Source organism: Polypterus senegalus, chromosome 13, assembly GCF_016835505.1.
Source record: "Polypterus senegalus isolate Bchr_013 chromosome 13, ASM1683550v1, whole genome shotgun sequence".
Taxonomy (NCBI): domain Eukaryota; kingdom Metazoa; phylum Chordata; class Cladistia; order Polypteriformes; family Polypteridae; genus Polypterus; species Polypterus senegalus.
In genome coordinates this window covers 136,377,989-136,403,231 of record NC_053166.1, presented here as the reverse complement: position 1 = coordinate 136,403,231, position 25,243 = coordinate 136,377,989, and the positions used below count along the sequence as shown (strand labels likewise).

Here is a 25,243-nt window from a genome sequence, read left to right as displayed (position 1 = left end):
TTTCTCAGCTCAGGTCAGTTGGGATAAGGAGAGAGTACAAGCCTAATATCAACAACAACATTTATTTATATAGCACATTTTCATACAAACAGTAGCTCAAAGTGCTTTACATATTAAAGAATAGAAAAATAAAAGACACAATTATAAAACAAAATAAATCAACATTAACATCGAATAAGAGTAAGGTTCAATGGCCAGGGGGGACAGAAAAAACAAAAAAACTCCAGACGGCTGGAGAAAAAATAAAATCTGTAGGGATTCCAGACCATGAGACCGCCCAGTCCCCTCTGTTTATTCTACCTAATATAAATGAAACAGTCCTCTTTGGATTTAGGGTTCTCACGGAAGGGCTTGATGATCATGATGGTCACGTAGACTTCTGCCTTTTAATCCGTCCATCATTGTTTGAGCATCATGAAGCTTTGAGTAGGTGGTGGTGGCGCAGGCCACCACCACAAAGAAACCGGAAAAAGAAACAGAAAAGAGAGTAGGGGTCAGTACCGATTTTAGAGCCACCATGAATAGTTATTTTGAGGAGACTGAACATATAGAGTATCAGGATTAAGTTAAATTACGATTAAAATGAAGTTATAAAAAGGCCATGTTAAAGTAATGTGTTTTCAGCAGTGTTTTAAACTGCTCTACTGTATCAGCCTGGCGAATTCCTATTGGCAGGCTATTCCAGATTTTATATGAATATGAAAGCTGCAATGACAGTACACCAGGGTGAAGTATGAAGGAACTACAGAAAGAAGGTGGTGGTCCACAGGCATGGGTGCAAGTGCACTGCAACTGTGAACTGCATGTCTCCAAAGGATAATAAGTGTGACAACAGGCAAATAAGAGTAATGATAAAGGTAGGACATAAATCTGGGGGTCTATGGGAAAAGAACCTGTACATCTGATAAAGGGGATTTGTGTTTTAAGGACAGGTGTGCCCAAAGGCCATTTCACAATAAAACACGTGTCAATGATTCACTCTTACTCTACAGTCAGTATATTTTATATTTGAATGTACATTATTTAAACCTAAAGTTAATGTATACCTGTATTATATTTTTCTATTATAAAAAAAAATCTTGGAAGGAGACGAGACATGATTTTCTTGGAGACAAACCTGCGAGACAAGGCGGTGAGACAAAAGGACAGCTGCTATACAGTCTTTTAAACGTTCAAGGCACCGCACAAGATGCATATCACGCAGCACAGCAGCAGGGGGTTTCTCCTTAGTGTGCATTCAGCCCCCTTCTTCACAACGCGAGCGGCAGAGACGCAAAGTGACTAGCACATAGCGCACCCCGGTTAAGGGAGTGGGTGAGCAAAGGGAACAGGGGGCAAAGCTCCCTCCATCCATCCATTATCCAACCAGCTATATCCTAAGTATAGGGTCATGGGGGTCTGCTGGAGCCAGTCCCAGCCAACACAGGGTGCAAGGCAGCAAACAAACCCTGGGCAGGGTACACACACACACCAAGCACACACTAGGGACAATTTAGAATCACCAATGTACCTAGCCTGCATGTCTTTGGACTGTGAAAGGAAACCCATGCAGACACGGGGAGGACATGCTCCACACAGAGAGGACCCGGAAATCAAACCCAGGTCTCCTAACTGTGAGGCAGCAGCGCTACCACTGCACCACCGTACCGCCCACAAAGCCCCCTAGTTAATTTAATTTATATTACATTATTTATACCAAAAGTCAATTTGTATTATACTAGCTGTTTTACTAGCGCCGCTGCCTCGCAGTTAGGAGACCTGGGTTCGATCCCGGATACTCCCTGTGTGGAGTTTGCATGTTCTCCCCGTGTCTGCATGGGTTTGCTCCGGGTACTCAGGTTTCCTCCCACAGTCCAAAAGTTTACAGGTTAGATGCATTGGCGATTCTAAATTGTCCCTAGTGTGTGCTTGGTGTGTGGGTGTGTGTGTGTGTGCGCCCTGCGGTGGGATGGCGCCCTGCCCGGGGGTTTGTTTCCTGCCTTACACCCTGTGTTGGCTGGGATTGGCTCCAGCAGACCCCTGTGACCCTGTAGTTAGGATATAGTGGGTTGGATAATGGATGGATGTATTCTTACGAATCAAAACAGGTAATTAGTAGGAATAATTGGACTTTTGGGTATAAATATAATTTCACCGTGTAGCAAATCCTGCAAAACTCTTAGCTTCAATCAGATTTGAATTTCATGCATTGATCTGTAATCTTGTACCATTACAAAATTTGGGAGGATTTAGATCAAAACTGATGTACACTGAAATGTGGTTTATGTTAATATATTACATACAGCATTGACATTTACAGGCTTCTCATTTTTGAGGCCCATGCAATAAACTGAATCTTATAAGCACTATACTGAAAGAAGCATTCGTGGCTTGTGCTGTATCCAAGGCTTGAAGTAAGCTGGTACATTGCTGTCTGACCTTAAAGGGTACACCACAAGTCTCCCCAATATTGTGTGTATTTTACCAATAAGGGCCCCTGTCCTGCTCCTTGAAGTTTATGTATATAAGGGTACTCGACAATCCAATGTGGCTTGAATGTGAATGTATTTTATACTGCATAATGCAGAGTAAATAAAAAAGCAGACACAATAGGGAGTATTGTGTGTACCCAAGGAGGCCACATACTAACCCCATGTTCTTTGAGCTTCATCTATCTTTTCTTTGTCGACTTTCCATGCAGCTCACCACCCCTTCTCTTTTTCCTGTGAAGGGCAGCTGCCCTTTTTTGCTTGCCACCAGCCGTATTTCACTGTGCCATTACAGCCACAGCTTGATCAGTGTTGAGCTTGTGCTTGTGACATTTATTTGCATGAACTACATGCCTCATTTCTGGGTGTCCTCATGGCACAGGAGAAAAAAGAACATGCTGCCTAAAAATGATCCACTCATTACACCTTTATTCCCTGCAAATATCAAACCATAAAAAAAAAACATGAACAGACTAATTTTCTTTTTTCTATAATGTCACCAAATTTTAATCAAATCTGTCATGGCATTTTTGAGATTTTAGGGTATTTCGTTTATCTATTATAGGAAGGGGTTACCCCAAACTACTGATATATCGAAATGTTCTTTCATAATGAATACTTCCTGCCCTAGATGTACAATCCTGCCTAATTTCAGCTTTTTAACTAAATGGGAAATAGCATTTTAGTTGATGAGTGGCTGAACTTTGTATTATATATTTATATAAAGAATGTATAACTCCCTTCCCATTTTGCCTACCCCTGGTGTCAATGGTTTTTATTCTATAACCAATATTTCTTACACTGGTCCCTCTCCTCCAAACATTCCCCTGATGGGGTGAGAGGTGTAGGACAAAATGGCACTGCCCTCTTTTCTATTGTAAGGCACATACAACTTGAATCTGCCATTAGTTTATTCATTTAGGACATAGTATTGTTTTTGTTACTTTCATTTTTATTGTTATACTCACCATTTTATACTCTAGTTGCTACTGTAGGTCCGCTCTTGCATCTCTCTGGGAGTATCTTCAGAGGTTGAGCCCAATGACCAATTATTCATAGTGGTGGAAAGTCACATGAAAAGGTCAGCTCCATATTCTAGCTGACAGATTTCAAAACAAACATTTTTGTTGTTTGCTTTTGCTAAGTATTCCAGTTTCTCCAATTTTTGGTGGTCTGCCTGAAAGTTTCGACTTCAGTTTTATCTCATGTTTTGTTTTTTAAGAATCTTTGTGTTTCTATTTGTTGTGCCCCGTGCCCCATAACCTCCATTATAAAACACCAATGTGGGCAAGATATTTTTTAAATTTAGAGAAAAAGCTTAACATGATTTTGCGTGCCAAATGCATATATACTGATGTTTGTGAAGAAATAATTTAGATTTGAAAATACTAAACATATCCTTTAAGATTGTTGCTTTGCTATATTCCTTAGGCTTGTCAAGATGAACTATGCTATTTAAGTGGCAGGCTTCCTCCAGCTTGCTTTAATAAAGAATGTCCATCTTGGACTCAGAAGTAATGATGATCTCGAGTATTTTCTTGCCAATAAGTTTTTGCAAATCATTAAAAAACAGAAATAGAGTAGAGGGAGAGTCATTCTCATTGGGTTTCAGGGGTAGGTAGATTTGGGTAACATCTAAGTAATAAGTTATACTTAGAATCGCTGAAACATATATAAAGAAAAAAGAGAGTGACCGTGTATTAGAATATAACAAAATATTTGATGAGAACAAACCATTCAGCTCTACAAAGTTCACTAATCTGGTCCACCTAATTTCTTTAAAATAATATTCACTTGATTTTTGGAGGCTCCTAAAGTTCTACTCTCCATCTCACTACTGGGTAATTAATTCTATTTCAGTAGTGAGAAAAGCGCTATATAAATGCAAAGAATTATTATATGTCTATAGTTCTCTTTGTGAAGAAAAATGTCCTAATATTTGTCCTAAATTTGCCATTATCAAGTTTCCGACTGTGTCCCCTTTGTTGTGTTACAGCAAGGTGTTTTTCTCTGGCTTAAATTTATTATCTGTTTTATTGTGTTTTTTGCTATATTTAAATTACTATTTTTTATGTAATTTCTGTTATGATGGTTAATTTAATATTTATGTACTGTGTCTTTAAATGTAGCAGGCAGTATGGAATAATGGTTAAAGCTTTGGACATAAATCCCGCTAATGGCACTGTTTGACCCTGAGCAAATCACTTTACCTGCCTCTATTCCGAATGAAAAAACAGACACAAAAAAGAAAATAAAAAATGTAATCAATTATATCTCTAATATGTCATAATGTTGTAAAAGCATCAACCAAGCAGTAAGTAATAAATAGGATTTAATTCTGTGAACTTTGTAGGTGAAGCCCCGGGAGCTGGGGCCACCTTGATGTCTCTGCTGCTGGATCCTTCCACTGTCTTTGTCTGAAAGCTTGAACAAAAGACCTGGACATTTTTTTTTACAGTTTTTAATTTTAATGTATTTGCAAACTTTTCAGAAATCACATTTTAACTTTGTCATTATGGGTCATTGAGGTTAAATTGATGGGCAAAAATGTCAAATGTAATTATTTAAAATTAAATCTATAACACAATAAAGTGTGCAGAAAATGGAGGAGTCTGAATACTTCATGGATCCACTGTAGGTTCATAGGGTCAATACTGTCAGATGTACAGAGGACAGTAAAATTCTTACTTGCATGTGTTAATCAATATGCAATACCTCACCACTCTCCGGCACCATCATCAATGATTATTGTTACCTAACCCTGAAACGTCTATCCTCTTAATCTTGAAAGTTTTGTCTTCATTTTCTGAAGTAACTACCTTACCTTGATAGGCAAATGGCAACAGAACACATCACCATCAAATCTCATTGGTACAATTGTTATTTTGAGAATTGGAACACATCAAGGTTCTGTGACTGAAGCAAAGTCACATAATGATGTTGTTATGGTAAAAACAACAGGTAAAACATGCCACTTTGTTGGGTTTTAGGTGAGTGCAGTAACAGGAATTAAAAAAGACTTCAGTCGTTGTATCCATGTGTAATGATCCACATTTTGGGTCATACATGGTTGGGGCTTCTATGAGCAGCATTGGACTCAAAGCCATTGCATGACACACTTGACCTGACCAGTTTAGAGTTGCCAAATCACCTTGCCCTTGCGTCTTTACGATGCTGCAGGTGAAATGTACGTAAATACAGGCAGAAAATGCAAATCCACACATACTGTCATAAAGAGGCATCTTACTGGAGTGCTACTTGATGTGCCACTTATGAAGCATACAATGGAGTTTAAGTAAACGCCACCAATTAAGACAAAATGCATCCAACAGCGGCCCTTCCATGTGCCCTCAACGAAAAATCTTTGTTTCTTATTTTTTGCAATTTACAAAATAATGGATATTATGAATATTTATCTCAAATTCTCAGATCAAGAAGACCATCAGTTTAATAAATATCATTCCTCTTATATCAGATAAGGAGGAAAAGACACATAATAGGGTCATTCGAAATATTTGTGTTTAGTTATTAACACAACAAACAAATGGAATTAAATGTGAAGTATAACGAGAGAAACAAATCAGCCCCCTTGTATAAGTGCGGGTGTAAAAAGAAAACCCGAATGATCTCAAACCCTTCCGGACAAAGTATGAAGACTCTGCGTACAGGAGAGGCCCAACTGTGCGTGATGGTCGCAGTGTACTCGTGATCAGACATTCATCCGCAGCTTCTTTTATGCTTATTGTCGACGCACCTTCGCTCCGCTTTCTCTATGACGTCACGAGGCAGGCTTCAACTCCGTTGCCGGCTCCTCCCCCACCTCCCCATCTCAAGCTGAGTCGGCGAACCGGCCGAAGGCCGCCAGCAAGATGAGGTGTGGCGATGACGTCACGGTGGGCGGGTCGGTTCGAAAGCACCCACTTCCTGCCTGCGCTCACTCTTTTGCAGAGTCGGACACAGTCAGTTCCTGTGGTGGTGTGAGGTGTGAAGGAGATGGCAGAAAAGAGCTTAGATGTGAGCGTCTCCGCTTGCCGGAGGTGTTGCAGTCTTTCCGCCGAGAGCCGCACGCACAGCATAGGAACGTCTAAATGGGTCCGGCTGAATGTGGGGGGCACCTATTTCCTGACGACGCGGCAGACTCTATGCAGGGACCCGAAATCATTTCTGTATCGTCTTTGCCAGGCCGACCCTGACCTCGACTCCGATAAGGTGAGCTGGGCAGATAGGGTTCTGAATGTGTGGTGCAAGTCTGGGTATGTGAGAGAGACTCTGAAGCCGTTCGAAACTTTACTTAAGCGAGCTAGATAACAAATAACGGCACATTCCTCAGCAGGCAGTTGACGAGGAGGGGCATTCCTAGTTCAGTAGTGAGTCGAACACTTTGTGAGCGAGGCAGTTTCATCGAACGGTTTATCCGATTCGGTCTGGGCTTAAGGAGGAGTAAGTGGGGCGAAAACTTTCCCCCCCGCTGCTGGGCGTTTAACCGCGCGTCTGTCTTTGTTTTGCGTTGTTATGGACTTCGGCGTGTCACGCTGTGGCTCTGGAAAAAAAGCCTCGGGGGGTCTTGTTTCTTAATGCGGGATCGAGACCGCTTATCTCATTATCAATTTCGGGCTTTGCTATTCTGCCCACACTTAGGCGTAACCTCCGTTAAGTAACGTCACGTACCTGGTTTCATTGGCAAAACCCCTGGGTGCCGGTAAGCTTTTGTGTCTTTCTGTTGTACTTTTTCCATTTACTGTATTTGTAAAACGAAAACGGACCTTCATATTCCCTGTGTGGTGTTAGGGGACACAGGAGAAAGGAAGCTGTCTTTTCTGCCCGGTGGTTGTGGGAAGTGACTGGCGCCACACTCGGCTTCGGCCGCTGCCGGACTTCTTCGTGTGCGAAATGTACCGGGTTAATTACAGTATTTTCCAAAGCTAGTAACTCATCATTTAGACGCGTCTCTCGCTCTTGTGGCGAAACCACTGCAATGAAGTATTCAGTTTCACAAAGGTCTTTTATCTTGACTCGAGAAGTGGAGCTCTTAAAGAGCAACCATTTATAGTCGGTTGGTCCTATAACTGCAAGACTAAATGCATATCATGGATTCATTTGCAGCCCCCTATTTCATCCATTCATTTTCTGATCTTATTCAGGTCCCATGCTAGGAAAATTGGGCACTAGTCGCCCCTAACTGAGGTGCCAGTCTATCACAGGAACGGTTTAATAATGCATTAGAGCCGGTTTTATTTTGCTGCTCGACTGGCACAATTTGCGCTGACCAATGATGTTCACTATTAAAGGCTCTGTATTGGTGCACATAAATTTATTTGATTATGCTGAATGAAGTGCATGCTTTTATCAATTGTCAAATTGGTGGTGAGTGGAGCTGGAGATATGTCCCCCATAAAGGAGGAGTTGAAAGCAGTTTCATATGTGTACCTGTCTCCTTTATTTTGTTGTTTTGTGGGTTCTTGTCCCAAGTATTTAAAGTCCTGGAAGTTTATTCTCATCAAAATAATTGCATTATTTTGCGAAGATATTGCCAGCTGGTAATATTGTGCACGCACATCCTCTCTTGCAGGAGAGGTTAAAAAAACGCATAGTTTACAGGCAGGTTACAGCTGAACAAGAGTTATAAGTAAACATAGTTTAAATCAAGTTAAAGCCGAGTACAGTTTTAGCATAATCAAGTGTGGTAATGTAGAGCTAGCATTCTTGCCCTATGGCATTGGGGTCTGTATGTTCTCTGTGCACATTTGTGGATTGATTGGTATCGGTCAGTGCGATCAATGTCAGATGATTACCTTTTTTCATCCTTAATACTGAAATGTTTCAGTCATGCTTATCAATTAGCACATTTGTTTTACAGCATACAAAGGATTAAAAGTATTAACATCCATCCTTTTTTCATCTCCAAACCAGATCCTGGAAGGTCACACTGTTTCAAAGTATCCATATCAAATAACTGTTAAATTTAAACATATACTTTATTTATATGTGTTTGTTACTGCATTGCACACATAACCCATCTTTCTGATTGGCTTTGTGACCGGGCACTACAAAGTTCACTGCGTTTAGTTCTTATCTTAAAATTAAGTGCTGCTGGAATAATCACTGACTCCCTGTGACCATAAACCGGGCAGATTAAATGTACCCATCACCACTTGTAGCATTAAATGTATATCCCTAACTTCTGTTTAGTGCTTGTCACTTGATTGCACACTGCTTTGTTTTGTCCCTATTGTCCCTCACTAGCTGTCAGTTGACGATTAGAGCACGCACATGCTCAGTGTTAACGATCACAGCAGTGAGAATATTCTTCCATACAGAGGTTAATGGAATTGAAATCACTATGTAAAGAAGTTGTGGTTTTCAGTTTTAATATGTAGTCATGCTTTTGCAATATGTTCTCAGTCAGCTGACGTTTATATTGACCTCCTGTTTAGAGTAAAGAAGTTTGGTTATTAGGACACTAATCACATGTGCCTTTTGGTCTCTTCTGCATGGTGTTCATTTTTGTGCTTGACCATTTGCCTAGTGCTCTGGGATTCGCTCTGTGGAGCACAGTTTGAAATGTGAATGAAGTGACTCACACACACGGTCAACATTTGTAACTTAGTTACTTTAAGAACATATAAATTCAGCTAGTATTTTGACAAATTTATTTTAAAAGGGAGTGGTGAGCTGTGTTAAACTCATTGCCGTACAATTTTGTGTACACTGTGTTCATATGATGCTTAGCCATAGAATTCTTTTTTAATCTTCATGTACAGAAATTTATGTTGGCATAAGCACGTAGTATGGTGTAGTTCCATTCACAGTACTGAGGGTTCACTCGCCACTTGTGGCTCTCTGTGACACTGAACAAGTCACTTAACTTGCCTGGACTCAATTTCTTAAATATGTAAGCATCTGTAGTATATTTTGCTTGTAAATCATCTCAGGTAGAGCGATCGGTACGTTCATAATAGTTTCCCTATCGCAAAACATGGCATCAGAAACCACTTAGCACTTAGTGGTTTTTCGGCATGTGTTCAATGCTGCCTCACTTTCGCCTTTTTTTCCTGGTAATTGCCTTTCCCTTGGCTGATCAGGTTTCCTTTAGCCCTGCTGCAAGAGGCTGCCATTATATAAATGAGCTTCCATTCCATGCTTTTAGTCAGATTTACGATTTTATTTGTGTGTCTTACATGTCCAATGTGTAGGCAGTTGTGAAAGAGGCTGATAGCCACTAATGCTGCTTTATACTACATTAATTTTTTATCTGTTTAAATCTAATACCTTTAAACCGTTAGCATCAGTGATTGTATTATAGCTTCACAGGAGCATTGCATGAAGTCTGAAGAATAATTTTCTAAAAAGAGCATTGAAGTAGAATTTGTTTGGCTTTGTGTCTTTTTATGATTTTTAATTTAGCAAATACATTGTATTTGCCTAAAGAGTGTTTTTTTTTTTTTTTTACTTGCATTTATTCAATTTGTTTTTATTCAAGAATACTTGTCGGAAATGTTGTTTTTTTATGGCTTTTGCTGGGCCATATTCAAGTCATTGATTCTGTCAGTTTGTGGTTCAGGGCAGCATCAGTTGGACAGCAAGATGTAACCACGTGTGGGGTGGCAGTCCACTGCATACATCCACCTGCAGTAGGCCAACATAGTTTTGCAGCTTAGCAACACGTCTCTGGGATGGGAGTGTAACACAAAACATGGAGACGGACCTACTGTGTCCATGCAAACCAGGCATGCGATTTGAGCTCTTGTCTGGATGTGTTACTCACTGGAGTGCTTTACAAAGCAATCAGTAGTGTAGGGAGATACTTAATGCATGATTAAGCCGTATTAGCACTGTCTGGAGATTCGAAATAAGTGATCTTCCACTGTTTATTTTATAAACTGCTGTTTTAGCCCCTAAGCTGCTGTTTTCAGCCATGACCACTTATAGGTATTGTTGTTTTATCATTAATTTGTCAGGGTTTGGCTACCTCTCAGTACCATTTAAGGATGATTGCCGGTTGTTTATTATTTTGAAGTTTGTTTTACTGCCAAACCCTCAAGAATATGGATTTCATCTGCTGATTGGTATAATTTCTGCCCCTTCACTATGAATTTGAAGCTTATCTCGCAGGCATGTAGTCATTTAATTGGGCCAGCAGCCTGGCTGGCTGTCAGTGGGTCTGGTGAAACGGTTGAAATGTTTCCGTGCCAAACTCTGCTCTCCTGTTTTGAGTGGGTTCCACCAGTCCATCTTGCCAGCATTTGTCTTGTTGTAGGCTGAATGGCCGCTTGAAAGGCGACAGTGGCAATGGTTTCCACAAAGCCACCATTGTACCTCTGATTGCTTCCAGCTGTTGGGCTGCATGCAGCAGGGTAATTTTTGCTTATGAGAATCCAAGCTCTCCCTTTTCATTGCACGTGAGCTGGTACATTCAGGAATTTCCCTGACATCAGCTGAAGTTAATTCCGTTAAGTGGCGTCCATTCGGACTCTTAAATGCCTTGCAGCATTCTCCTCTTAGTCTGCTGTATTTCTTGAATATTGATTGTGTCAATTTTCACTTTGCTGTGTGTGTTTTCTACTGTTATGTTTAGATGTTTGCATCATCCTGCATTGTTCTTTTGGCCGGACCAACTGATTGTTTAAGTTTCCTGCCATTGATAAGAAATTCCTGAGCCACATGTGTTTGGTGAGTTTAATAAAGTCAGTAGTAATTACTTTTTTTCAAATCATGACTCTCAGGCCTTTCAGGTTCAAGCTCCAGGTTAATCTGGACTAAAACTTGCCTAGATAGAAGAAAGTTATATTAAAAATAGACAATAGGGCCAAAAGAGTGTACTATTTCTTAATGTCTTCTTAAATTCCACAATTAGTCCTCTATTTGATAGGTCAATGTTTTCCAGTTTGTACTGTAATGCTAGATGTGCCTTTCTGTATAGCCCAGTCTTATTTTATTTCTAAAAAAATACGTCAGTAGCTAATATGCAGTTTACTTCTTAATGTGAGTTGTTTTTGTGACCCATACTATGTAGCAGTCAACTGCCAGAGGGTTCAGATGTCTGCCCTGATTCTGTTATGTGTTTGCTCTTTTTTGGATTCTGTAAAGATTCTTTAAGTAACAATGTGAAAAATAAGAGTAAATGAAAACCTAAAAGTGCTTTGTGTAGAACATTCACCCAACAGAGAGAGCACTAATAAGGTGTTCATACCTGCTGTGTTGTTAGGAATGTCTGTACGTCTCCTGCGTGGCATCACGGTGCAATGTTGCCAACAAACCCCAAATACTTTTTTTTTTTTTTATTACGATTTGAAAAATCATTTCTGGCTTTCCAAAAAATTGTTAACTTTGTTCATGTTATTCGTGCATTTGTTACACTTGAGAATTTTTAAATGAAAAAAATTGTGTTTATAAAGACTCTTCTCAGGAATGAGTAAAATAGAACTATGGATTAAACAGAAAATATGGGTTTACATGTTGGGTTGTTGAAGAAATGGTAATGTCACATTATTCTGCTGCTTCTCATCTCACTGTGGTCAGTTATTGAGTTTCATTCACTTCCAATATTTTTATTTGGTGGTGTGGTCTATAGGTACTGAACCTGACCTGAAATTATGATGGAAATATTTGGACTTTGGATCGTTGCTTAGAAAGCACCTCATTTATCACCGAGGGGGCTATCCATTTTCAGATCCTCTTAATTCAGCTTGGGATTTGATGAACTACTGAGCGGTATTATATGGAATAGGTGTTTTTCAAACCACACTCCAGACTTTCTTTTTTTGTTTTGGAAAAAAGACCAATTCTGGGCCCTCGACATTTGCAGTGAGACTAGTCAACCCTGACGGCATAATCCACTCAAAGCACACCTCAGACCAACAGCCCCGTTTCTGTGATTCGTTAGTGACAGTTGGCTCAATAGCCCTGTTTATTTCAGTCAGCTGCAGTGCCAAAAGTAATATTAAAAGAATCATCTGCTTTCAGAGTGAGAGGCGGTGCATTCAGAAATGAAAATAAATGCTTAGGTGAGAGAAGTTGACTTGTAACAGTGCTTCTCTGTTTGGATGGTGTATTAACAATTGTAAGGTACCACTGAGAGTGGAGCTTTTCAACCTTTAGCTTGACTAGCTAAGTTGTTCACTTTTTCAGGCCTAGAGGTCTGGATGACATAAAGCTGTGCATTCTAATCACTGAGGAGGCAATCCATGGCTGACATGGTGCCAAGCTGGTACTTTATTTTAAAAGCAACTGTAGTACTTTAGGATTTTAGGATGTGTTCAAAGAGAAAATGGTACAGGATTGGCTTACAGATTTAAGATTGTTGCGTATGTGCATCATTGCGAGGTATGATACAACTGCTTTAAGCATAATGGCCTCTTTTAGAGCTTACTTTTTTTTTAGTTTCAAGGCCACACTATTTAATAGCTAAGAATGCTTAAGCACCAAAATATTTAGGTGCTATAAAAATTAATCAATTGTTGAGCTAGTTCGTGTCTTAGGGTCCAAATATTGTAGAGCTTCTTATATAGTTAATTGTTGCCCTAACTTTTGGCAAAAAGTTGTGTGTAAGCAGCTAAACCTAATCCCTTTCAGGTTAACAGAAAAATGTTAACACAGTGTTGAGGTGTATTAACCAAATAAAGTATAGAAATCATGGGGGGTGGGTATTCAAATAGCGGAACAAGCACATTACTTGTTGGAGAGACCTGCAGTCAGTATGGACATTCCTCATGCACTTGGAAACATGCAAAATTCCACAAAGGACACCCTTCTGTCCCCTCAGGTACTTTGTCTATTTAATCCAGTTTGAAGTTTCAGGGTGCTGGAGCCTATCCAGGCCTATAGTACAAAGCAGAAATATCCAAATAAAAAAGAAAATGGGATACATTCACTCGTACCCTAGACACTTTCATATGGTGCCAATTTAGAGTCATTAATCAAAGTAGCTTCGTTGTTTTCCCACAAAGACATGGGGAGATTTTGTAAATTCCACACAGATGGTGACCAGCTGGGCAGAGATTTAACCCTTGAACTGAGAGAAAGTAGTGCAGGAGGTGTTTGCTCAGTGGCAAAGCAACAGCATTTAACTTGATAACAAATCTGAAAATCTTTTATAGTGGCCACAATAAAGATTGTGCATTGATAGGAAGTGTTGGTTTTTTTTTTTGTTTTTTTTTTGCTTGTTTTTGATCTACCCTTGTGTGTTGAGGGAGATGCTGACTTTCATGAAATTTTGTGGAGTGGGGAGTTTAAGGTGTTTATTTTCCCTTAGCATTCTCATGTTCGCTGACAAGTGTGCTGAAGCACTTCAAAGGCTGATAGTTATGCTGTCTTATGTGCAGCTTAATTTAAAAAGCAGCTGTGGGGTTTATGCAGGGAACACTTGGACATTTCCTCCAGCATGGTTTTTGCATGCGCTTTAATAGCAGCTTAGGGAGCGAACACAGGAAGATAAGGTCGTAAGAATCAAGTACCAAGATGTAACATTTGATCGTCATCAGTTTATCTGTCATTTTCCAGGTTTATCTAGGTTGGCTGGTTAATATTACTGTTTAAGTTGCTTGCTTAGCAGTATATTGTCAGGTAGACAATTTGTTTGTTTCCCATCATGATCAGTCACTTGGGTTTGATATCTCATTTAAATTCTGCTTTCTCATAGCCCTATTCAGCTGGCACTTTTACATGAATGTGGTTATATGGGAAGTGTTAAGCCTGTTCAAGATTAGGGTCATCATCAAGACTCCCTTAGAGCACATACATATATGTTTTTTTGTTTTGTTTTATATAAATGTATTTTATTATTCCTGTCAGAGGAGCGGAGAAATAATCTCCCCCTACCCCGTAAAGTACAGGGCATCTCATATGCTAATCTGTTCCTTTTGTCTTTCCTGTTGCTGAGCCCTTCACTGCATTCATGTCACATAATCCTGCCAAACACCAAGCTGTGTCAAACCTCGAAAGTGGAGAGATGGCACTAGACGCCTTCATTTATTATTGCACCTCACAAGGTTGTTCACAGGGCCAATAAGGAGATTATTCATATTTCGCTAACAAGTATTTAATTCCTGCAGAGCGTTGCTTATCAGAGCTAATGACAGACAATAGACCGTTGGATAATCAAATTGAGAGGGGCACATCATCCAGTGGAACATTTGGATATTGTTTTTGTGGTGGCAGTTGTAGCAGATGGATAAGCCCTCCGATGCTGTGTTTGCGTTTGGCAGGGTTATCTGCTATATAAATATCTCCAATCTCTTCACATAAGCCTCTCCTGCCAATAGTGAGAGGAGGCAAGCTTAACAGATTTTTTGCTTGTAAGACCTGCAAATACCTCAAACAATAAAGCAACCCTGTCAGACTGGGCTGGTTTCATCAGTTTGTAAATCTGGTCAAACAGTATTGAGATGTAGTGAGTTTTAGCATTTTATGTTATGCTTTTATTCCATCTGTCCTAAAAAAAGATGATCCTAAAAGTCAGGGACCTTCAAGTTTATCCCATTGTGTCCGGTTATAAATTTTTATATTGTAAACTGTGCCATGTGAAAATTGTTGTGTAGCTGCTTTGTCTCATCCTTATTGAAGTATCGGCTGTTATCTGTTTGCATGGTGGCTGTGAAGCTAAGAATCTATGCTGGTATCCAGAAGGTTGCCAATTAGAATCCTCGTTACTGCCAAAAGAGATCCTACTCTGCTGGGCCCTTGAGCAAAGTCCTTAACCTGCAATTGCTCCAAGGGTGCTGTACAGTGGCTGACCCTGTGCTTCAACCCCAAGTACTATGTGAAAACTAACAAATTCCTAATACAAGCAATTGTATAAGGTGAAATAAAGAGAAAAAAAAGACGCTTAAAATATTTTCTAATGTAGAATGTACCGAATGCTACAGATACTTGGGCCCGTCTGCAGCTACTCACATAGGCTCCTCAGTTGAGCAGGTGTTAGTGGTAGGAATTTTCAAGTTACCCATATTTGCTTTTGGGGTCCATAAATACATAAAAGCTAAAGTGAATCTAGGCAGAGAATATTGCAACCCGAGAGAAGAAAATTCGACAGAAGACAAATTGTTCTCTCTGGCTTCTGATTGTCGAATTTAGCCAGCTATCAGCTCTCCTCTGCTTTCTACAGGCTGGCTAATGGAAACATTTAGTGAGGCTGATGCTTAGTCCTACATAAGCAAAGTAAGAAAAGAGAAAGCAGCTGGCATTAGAAGAAGCAAGTTGAAAACAGCAGATTGGCCTTCTGCCATTTTCCTTCCAGTGAGAAGGGCTGAGATCTTGTGTTGCATACTTAAAATCAGTGCACAATTATTTTAACCTTTCCCTCCAAGTGTGTTAATTGCTTTTAGGAGTGAGGAATGCAATGAAGTCTGCTTTTTTTGCAGAGCTATAAGTGATGCAGAGCTTGAAATTAATCTACAAGAATACAAGAGGGTCCTTTATCTGTTCCATGAAAAATGTGATGATGCCTGTCACTTTAGGAATGCTTTGTGTTTCAAGTCTTATCTTAAATATCAGCTTTGGACTAAGAAGGAATGGTTCTGAATACTTGAAGGACCATGTGGACGGAGGTGTTACCTTGGGGATGGGTACAAATGGGTGTGATGTACATGTATGATGTGCCTAGAGCTGACCACCATTTTGTCTAAAGAGTTGTAAAGTATTCGATTAAAAAAAAAACCCCTAAAACAGAGTTTCAAATAATGAGAGGAGAATGATGATGTGGTTGGTCAGTATGTGATTGCCTTGCACACATTTTTAATGTGTGTTAGGGTTACTGGTTTATTTCCACCTACAGAATCTTACAAAGAAGGTGCATCATTCTGTTATTTTAAACTTCTCATAGCTTTCTAATGGTCAGAGTGTCAAGGATTGAATAGAATGGCTGTTGTTTCTACAAGCAGCTGTGAAAAGGTGCTCTTCACCAGGGCTGTGGAGTCGGTAGATAAATGCTCCGACTCCTCTGTATGTATATACTATGCTAATGTATTTTCTACATCCATTGAAGGAAAGGAAGGCAACATACATGTCATTTCACCACAGAACTACTGGCTAGGAAGCCAACACTCTACTATAATGCCAGATTAAAGACAAACACAATGAAAACAAGGTTTTGTTTATTTATTTTTTTTAAACAAGTGTCTGGATAGTAATAGCAGGCATAAAAATCAGGAACAGGAAATGTATTGGTTCAAAAATACAAACCACATTCTTTGGTAGTTTTAAATTTTAAAACAAAAAAAAAAGCTTAACTATATGAACTAAAAACAATATCTGGAAAACCCATATTAAACTTGGAATACAGTTATAGTTAAAGGAAATCATGAATCATGTTTGAATCCTATAGTCAGGTTTAAAGTTTAAGTTTATTCCCTTCACTTATACAAGTGTCTCTAGTCCTGCAAAAAACATTTACCTAATTATCAGCGAGAGTTAAGGCCCCCAAATACGCAGTGATCCGTGGCCGATTTTGCCACCGACCGATGTGCGTGTACAATCGCGGCAATTGATTGGCGGCCGCAGATTACGGGTGTCCACATGGACGGGCAGATCCAGCTTGCCGAAAATCTCGACCACTGCCCCCATGCAAAGTAATGTGATGTGGCTGTCTCCTCTGTAAGCCAGCCGGAAGTTTAGTGCATTGTGTCACTCACCGGCCAGCTGATCAGCAGAACGAGCCTCTGCTGGAGACAGGTAGGGAGATCAGTGTTCTCTGCTCCTTCGGCCCCCTTCACTAGCGCATAGCGAAGGGGAGCCAACGGAGCTGAGAACACACCAGATGATTTTTCAGGCGTTTGACGCGTGATGACTCGTTGAACGGCCGAAAAATCGGCAGTGCATCTGTAAATGTATGGGGGGCTTTAGACTAGGTTCACAGTTCCCCGTAACAGTGGAACACGACACAATGGAAAGCGGTGCCGCACCTTACCTGTGCATTACATCCCATATATAGTGACGCATACAGTCAATGAAAAGCATGCTTCATGGTTACTTGACATGTTCGTTTTGTGGTAGCATTATGCACTGCATGCATTGGGCTTTATTCTTACAGCAGAGAAGTAGTTCATTATGACTGATTGTGAATTGGGACAGTTCAACTTTTTTAATTCCCATGTAAATTTAGTAGGAGTCGGTTAACTTTTTGCCGACTCCGACTCCAGGTACCCAAAATTGTCTCCGACTCCTCAACTCCGACTCCACAGCCCTGCTCTTCACACTTGTGTAATGCTCTCAATTTTCTGAAAAGCGGAGGGGACAAAATTGACCTAAAAAAATACCATCTGAAATAATTCCCTCAAACAACAAAGCAAGTATTTAGAAAATAGTGGAAATAGAGAATGTCCTTGATTGCTGGCAAATAGGTGATGTGTGTCCATTTTACAAAATGTTAGAGGGAAAAAAAAAATACAACAGGAGGTAGCCATGTGGCATAATGCCAGGTTGAATTTTAAATATTATATACCCACCAACCCACACACACGGTGGCTGATGGAATTAGTACACAGTTGCTGTCAATTTGTCACCTGTAGGAAATGCCTTATTTATACCCCTACAGAAAAGCATAATAAATAGGATGCTTTACTAATGGAAGTTGCAAAACAAAAAAAAGGTCTGGCAGTCTTGCATTGTTGTAGACATCTAAGCTGGTAGTGATCTCATGACAGTACAAGGTTGTGGTTACACAGTGTAGTTGGAATAGTCATGTAAGTCAGCATGTGACATCATCACAGTCATCCCACTCCGCTCTACCCCCAGTATTTTATGCAGGTCCGGTTGGGGGGTAATGCTAAGATGATCTTCTCTTCTAATCTTTCTTTGGAATTGAGAGATCGTGTTTATTCAGTTTTACACTTTGAAAAAAATCTTTCCATGGTTTTGCCATGTTTTATTGTTTATGCTGCTGTTTAAGGCTGTTACATTTTTATTTTTTTATTTTTTTTTTTCCTTTAGCAAATTTGCCCAGACTGAAGTGGCTGTGGTAGGTGGTTAGGAGCACTATGTAGGACAGCAGTTTATTCTGCTTCTCATACTAGTCTTGTGCTTTTTTATATAAACTGTATGTCCCTTTTTTGTTCTTCAGATACTAAATTTATTGGTGGCTTATTTTTATGTTCATATATGAGCTGGTTGTGAAAAAGAGCAGGAAATCTTAATGTTCTGCATTGAAAGAGTGCTGATCAATTTTTTTTTTTTTTAACCTGCAAGTTGTCAAAGCACTTGTGCTAAATTAAACAATCTGCTTAAGGAAAGAGTGTGGCACAATGCTTATTTTTGCTCCTAAGCAGAACAGTAAGAGACGGGTGAGCTGTTGTGTAGTGGTTTCCTGCACCTGCTGTTGGATACTTTTCACAGCTGTGTGCCCCTTCAGTGGTTTCAGAGGAGCAGGTTGTTCAGGGGCAAACTGGAAACTAAGTTCCAATACAAAATTAATATTAATGCCTTTTATTGCACAGGTAAGGCCTCTGTTCCATTAAATGACATGTAGTTGGAGGGTTTTTCAGGCATTACAACTGCCTCGTTTTCCCTGAGTTTGTCAATTTATGACTAGAAATAAACTTCCTGAGGATGCTGGTAATGTGCAAAGAGTTTACAGGTATGGTGAGTTCAGCCACAATCTCTGCTTTTTTTTTTTTTTTTCCATTCTGTTGTGGTACATCAGACATCAGCCTGTCTTCTATTTGCATTCCTTATTTTTCATTATTGTATTAAATGCATTGTACTTCCTAGTGTGGACTAATTTGTTGTACGTTTTTGCATGAGACGGATGATTACGGGAGCGTGTAGTAACTGCACCCTGACTCTTGAAGATTATGACTGATTATCATGGAAAAAAGTTGTATAATGTGACATGAAGGGGCCATTCTCCTCAATATATTTTTGCCTTTGATATTTGAAACATGGCCAACAGACGAGTAAGTGGGATTAAAAAAAAATTAAGCGTGTCTGAAACCAGTCTAGATTTCCACCAGCAAGATGTTTTTGCACAAATTTGCTGAAATCATAAACTGAGTTTTTCCCATTTTGAGCAAATTATGCAGATGCAGGCCCATATGTTTTTTCGAGGGATAATTAATCATCATGTGCACAGAGTACAGTGCAATTTTTATTTACATATGATAATTGACATGCTTGTTGAAGACTATGAGATTACTGCAGTACATGCCACACAAATGTAAGCGATATTAGTCGATTAAGGGTCTTTCAGCATGTGCTGGTGCCCCTGATATTTTATTGTCACTCATACAGTAAACAAAGTGGAGCAGTTGCTGTATAAATACAGAGAATATAAAAATTATCTAAATGGGGAAAACTCAGTGACTCCAGGTCTCCTCTGCAGATCATATCTTGACTAGACATGAACCACAAACCTAATCTGTTCTTAAATGTCAGTTTCCACTAGGCGACATGTCCAGGCAGGAAATACCAGCGGTTAACAGCCCTTAACGTAGAGAAATTCTAGTGGGTTTTTTTCTCTTCTGAATCTGCCCTTCCTCAGCTTCATCAAATTGCTCTTGTTTCCTTAAAGTCTTGAACGGCTTAAGTTCCTGAAAGGTGCAAACAAGACTGGCCGTGTTTCTTGGTTCCCCTGCCATTTAGGTGTTCATTTTCTTTGGCTATATCTTGTCCATGGCCTGATATAGAACAGCAGGGCACTCTAGGATGAAAATGAACTGCTCCTAAAGTGTAGTTGCTACAACCCTCCCCTTATACGCCTTCAACTGTTGATCATAGCCCATAACTCTAGACAATGCAATTGGCTTCTTTTATATTACCATGCATACCCATTTATCTTTAGCATTGGAAAAGGGCGTCTGAATGAGGCCAGTGTATTTTGGGTAGATAAATGAATTAAATAAAAAAAAAAAAAATGTAAACTTTATAAGAGAGAGTGCCATTTTTCTGAAACATATTATAAAAGGCACTTATCCATCTGTCGCTTTTTTGCACAATATGCATTCAAAGTAAATGCATATACTGTATTCTAGATTTTAAAAAAAAATCTAGACAAGCCTGTGGATTTCTGCATATTCCAGTCTTCCGTATTCAGCCAAAAGCTTATAACATTTGCAAGTTTCAGGCAGTCTTTGTCGTTTTGCTCAGCGAGCATTTCATTTACTGAACAATACATCATGCCTGCTGGATATTTGTGTCCTATAAGGCAAGAAAACATTTGAGTTTCTTTCCACTAGGGCATTAATGCGCTGGAGAGAACAGCTAGAAAAACAATGAAAAACTCCTTACAGTTGCTGCAAGTAATGAGCTGAAAGATGCCTTTTGTTTTTTTGCAGAAAACAGAGTTAATCTCAAACTCTGTGGAGGGGTTTTATATATATATATATATATATATATATATATATATATATATATATATATATATATATATATATATATATATATATATATATATATATATATATATATTTATTTTTTTTTTAGCATTTAAGGCATGCAGTAGTTAATGACAGCTAGGTGTATGGACAAAAACCTTTAAAACACAAGTTCAAAGTCTAAATTGAAAATGGATACTCCTGCCGCTTCTACAGTATTGTGCACATCAATTTGTATTGTTTTTTGTTTTGTTTTGTTTTTAAAACCCCATTCATAACTATGTACCTAAGCTAATTGTCAGTGGGCTCTAAGCAGCATAAAGTAAAGCCTGAGAGGGGATTCTAGGTCTAGGGTCACATTCCAGTGTCTTCTGAGAAGCAGTGGACATGGGTGTCAGACTGAGTTATTCATTTGCCAAATAGTATGTATTTGTATTTAGAGTGAATGTTTCCTTTTCTTCCTTGATGAAACTAAATGAATGAATGAGTGAATCATTTTAATTAAAGAAGCAACAGCCATGATCAAAGCAACAGCATGTGTTTTTGTTTTGTAAATGTTCAAGCCAATTGGCTAATAGTATTCTCCCAATTACCAATGGTATGTGAGAAGTCCAGTGTGACTGTTAACCAGTTATCAGCAAGCAAAACTCTGTGAATCGTTGCAGATCATGTAAAAAGATTTGAAGTCTCCACTTGAGGAAAAGTTGGTTATGGTTGGGATAGACACACATACAGTGGAACTTCACATTAAAAATAAAGATATTGAGCTTTGTTTGAGGATGAAGGGGAGGTGTACAATATCACTTTTTCCTTTCCCCACTTTGTTACATTCCCATGATTTTTCTGGGTGGGCTTTTGGGAGATGGCTTTTCATCTTTCTAGTTAGTCCAAACACAAATAAATATAAGGTTTACACAAATAAGTGTGTGTCACGTAGTGCGATATATAATGGGACAGCAAAACGGACTCACCTGGTTTTAGTTTTTTTAGTTTCATAATATACAAGGAGTTGAGAGTTCAGTTACCTCACAACTCAGCGAATTTGGGTTTTCATTGAATTGTCTACCTAAGAGCTCTCTCATCATTAAAGCTTCGACCTATGGGAAAACTCACATTTTCTGTCTGTCCAGCAGCACATGATCTTAGCATTTGACGGTATAGTACTACATAACATGTACAGGCAGCTACTGTTGTATAATTTACATCAGTGTTACAGAGTGACACAAATTGCCACCGCAGCTACATCTGTGTCTGTATAAGACAGCGTTTACCATGTATGGAACCAAAAAAATACGTACTGCTGCATTTGAGGAGCATGACCTTTGATTCGCAGTAACTCACTGATTTCTATAAAAAGCTGTTGGAGGACTGAAATATGCTTTTAAGATTGACTGCTCAGATCAGCTGTAGGGTTTTTTTCTTTGTAATCCTAAAAGAGTAAGAGAGAGAGACTGCATATTTCACTTGTTTAAAAGCATTAATGTTACTTTTAAGTAGACAAAACTGCAAAGTAATTTGATTATTCTCTCTACCTGTCAGTAATCTGTGCTACAATTCTTTATTTATTTTTTGCATTCCACTTACTAGTTTAAATATTTATTTGTTTTGGCAAAAGGAAGCTCTTGAAATATGCTTATTGGATGTGTTCATTGAAATGTGTTCAGCACCTAAAATGTGTTTGTTTACGTTATTTACTAAGTATTGGAATTTGTTACAAATCTGTTCATGTTTTGGTTATTGCAATTTTTTGCAATAAATTTAGGTTCAAAGTTTCAGATTCAACATTTTTTTTTTTTTTTTATCTGGTTCTTAGCCCATATGTTTATAGAGAATGAAAGTAACAACTACTGGTACAATAGCATCCATGGGGACCAACGATGAACATCTAATGATATGAAAATGTTCATTAGGGAAAAAAAAAATTGAATTACTTGTTGCACAATCCACATATTGGTGTCCAGTTGTAAGCTCACAGCATCTGACATCTTTGTATTTTTGCTAAAATGTCATTTATTAAATCATTTCTGAAAAATCCTCATGAATGAAAGTGTAGTATTCTGAAATGAGAACGAGCTAAACTTGGTAGGTAGGCTATGTGACACAAGTATTTTTGAGAGATATATATTTTTTTTCCCCCTTTCAAAGGCACTTTGTTTGCTGCTGTTCAGTATTGGCCCCCAATGTGTGTCTATTGTGTCAGTAATTTTGTTGCCTGTTGTACTCCTTAAAAATATGAGTTTAATACTCGCCGTCGTTAATACAAACAACCTAGGTAACTAAAATAAAAAAATAATTTTGTGTTGAATTTAATCGAATTGATACTATATTAAATAAACATAGGTTTTTATTATTTCTTGTCATATACTCTTGAAAATGAGGTGTCGTCATACTGTGTATTAAGTGTTTACAGTTTTCTCATTTGCTGCAGCACTTCATTTCAGAAGAGTTTAGATGTCAGTTTCAGAATGAGCATCGTTCCAGTGAGGCTTATCAGTTGCCACGTATGGTATATAGGCAGTTGCTGAATGAAACATAATGGCAAAACATTCAAGTTAGGTCAGTGGAAGCATATACTCCTTTTAAAGCTTGATGTGAGGGTAAAACCCAGTAGTCCAGCATATTGCTTTTCAAAGTATTGTATGATGTTATTCTGTGTGTTAAAGTGCTGCCAGAATAGCTTCTAGTCCCATGCAGTCTTACAATTGAAATTCTGGTAAAAAGATGGGTGGGTTTTATAATCGGCATTTTTTAATTTGTCAACTGATAGCTCTCTTTTTTAGCAAGATTACCACTGTTAGAACATTATAAATATCCTTAAACCTTATCTGAAATGGTTTGAAGAATTATATTGTATTTTTTTTTATTAGAATGTGGGGCAGTGGTCAGCATGGTTGCACTGTGGATAGTGATGCTGCCTCATGGATTCATTGACCTGGGTTTGAATCCCAGAAATGGAATTCCCATCTAAGTCTGCCTGAGTTTTCTGCTGGGTAGTGAAATATTCCTTCCTCATCCCCAAAAATATAGATATTCAGTGAACTGGCAATTCCAAATGAGCCTTGTGTGAGAATATGAACTACTTGCACTCTGTTACTGGAACACTAACCTTTTGGGTGTTTGAAAGGTCAACAGTAATCCATCATAATTGTATACTACAGTATCAGTTTATAGTCGGGTCTCTCTTTGGACCATACAGGTGAAAAAGAATTATAATATCTTTAAATGAACATTTTGTGGTTTAGAGACTACATTCTTGTTATCTTGTTTGTCCTGTATGAGTTTTTTGTTGAAGTGCACCTTTCCTTTTTTTTTTTTTTTTAAACTATTAAGAACATGTTAATTTATACTAAAACATTTTTAGAAAAACATTGTCTAGCTTTGGTCACTGCTTTTCATAAAACTGACAATGTCATATTAAGATGTTTTTACCGAGCATTACTCCTAAATACCCCTTAAAGCTAGGGTCTGTTACTTTAATAGTCACAATGCTCATGCTTTCCTTCCTCCATTCATATACTAAGTTTACCTGCAGTTGGGCAGATTCTTGTGGAAATAATCTTGGAAGTTCATCTTGGGAAGCAAATATTTAGTGGCGATCATTCCAGTGAGGATGCCTTTTTATAATTTTTTTTTCTTAGCATTCCTAGGTCTCCCAATATTCCTCTCAAAGTCCCCTCTTCTGTGGTGAAGGAACTCCCCAACATGTGATTTCTTACATTGGCATCTTATTTTGTGTAAATTCATCTTAATTTTCTTCTGCACTTTGGAAAATATGCCTACCTCATCATCCATTGCTCTTATTAAACTCACAGCTCTTGTTTATAAACTACAGTGCAGCAGCACAAGATAGTGAAATATGTGAACGTGTGTTTCTGTCTTCTCTCTCTCTGCCATTCATTAATGTCACTGCAGCAACTAATTTCATCAGTCCAGACACCTCTAACCCTAGAAAGAACCTCCTGTTCCTTATTTGATATTCATAGCTGCTTATAGATCAGGTGGGGAAAAGAAGCACTCCACAATGACTTCGGTCTGTCTCATGTCTTTTCCCTGTTGGCCATGACTGTTATACCTCCCGGAGAGGCAGTCAAGGGTTATCCTCTCTACTTTTGCAGATGACACTCACTCACAAGAAACAGTGGTTCTAATCTAAGGTCCTTCCTGTATTTTACTTTGTAGCCTACTTTATGTAGGAGCCTGGTTTTTGCTGCATACACCAGTGGCCTCGGTATTTTATTTATAGATGAAATGTTGTAATTATAGGTTGGGGTGAATATGTATGGGGTGTATATTCTGAACTTTTGTTCTAGATTTTGTGGCAGTTTTGTTTGGGTAAGGTGCTGTGGAATGCTCACGAAGAGTGACATATATACTTTTTGCACTTTTAGTTTAAAGCTGGGGTGCCCACACTTTTTTGGCTTGCGAGCTACTTTTAAAATGACCAGGTCAAAATGATCTACATACATTAAAAAT

At 38.8% G+C, this 25,243-nt stretch overlaps 1 protein-coding gene across 2 annotated transcripts in view; it reads left to right on the top strand.

Annotated features, from left to right (window-relative positions):
- The first annotated feature begins 6,383 nt into the window (after positions 1 to 6,383).
- Positions 6,384 to 25,243, top strand: part of LOC120542447 (BTB/POZ domain-containing protein KCTD5) — a 42,604-nt gene continuing 23,744 nt past the window's right edge. Inside the window, exon 1 of one of the 2 annotated variants that reach the window (XM_039774934.1) lies at positions 6,384 to 6,677. In XM_039774934.1, coding sequence (XP_039630868.1) covers positions 6,462 to 6,677 — 216 coding nt within the window. In that variant the 5' untranslated portion in view covers positions 6,384 to 6,461. The remainder of the gene's footprint in view (positions 6,678 to 25,243) is intronic. The other variant, XM_039774935.1, reaches the window with a different exon arrangement.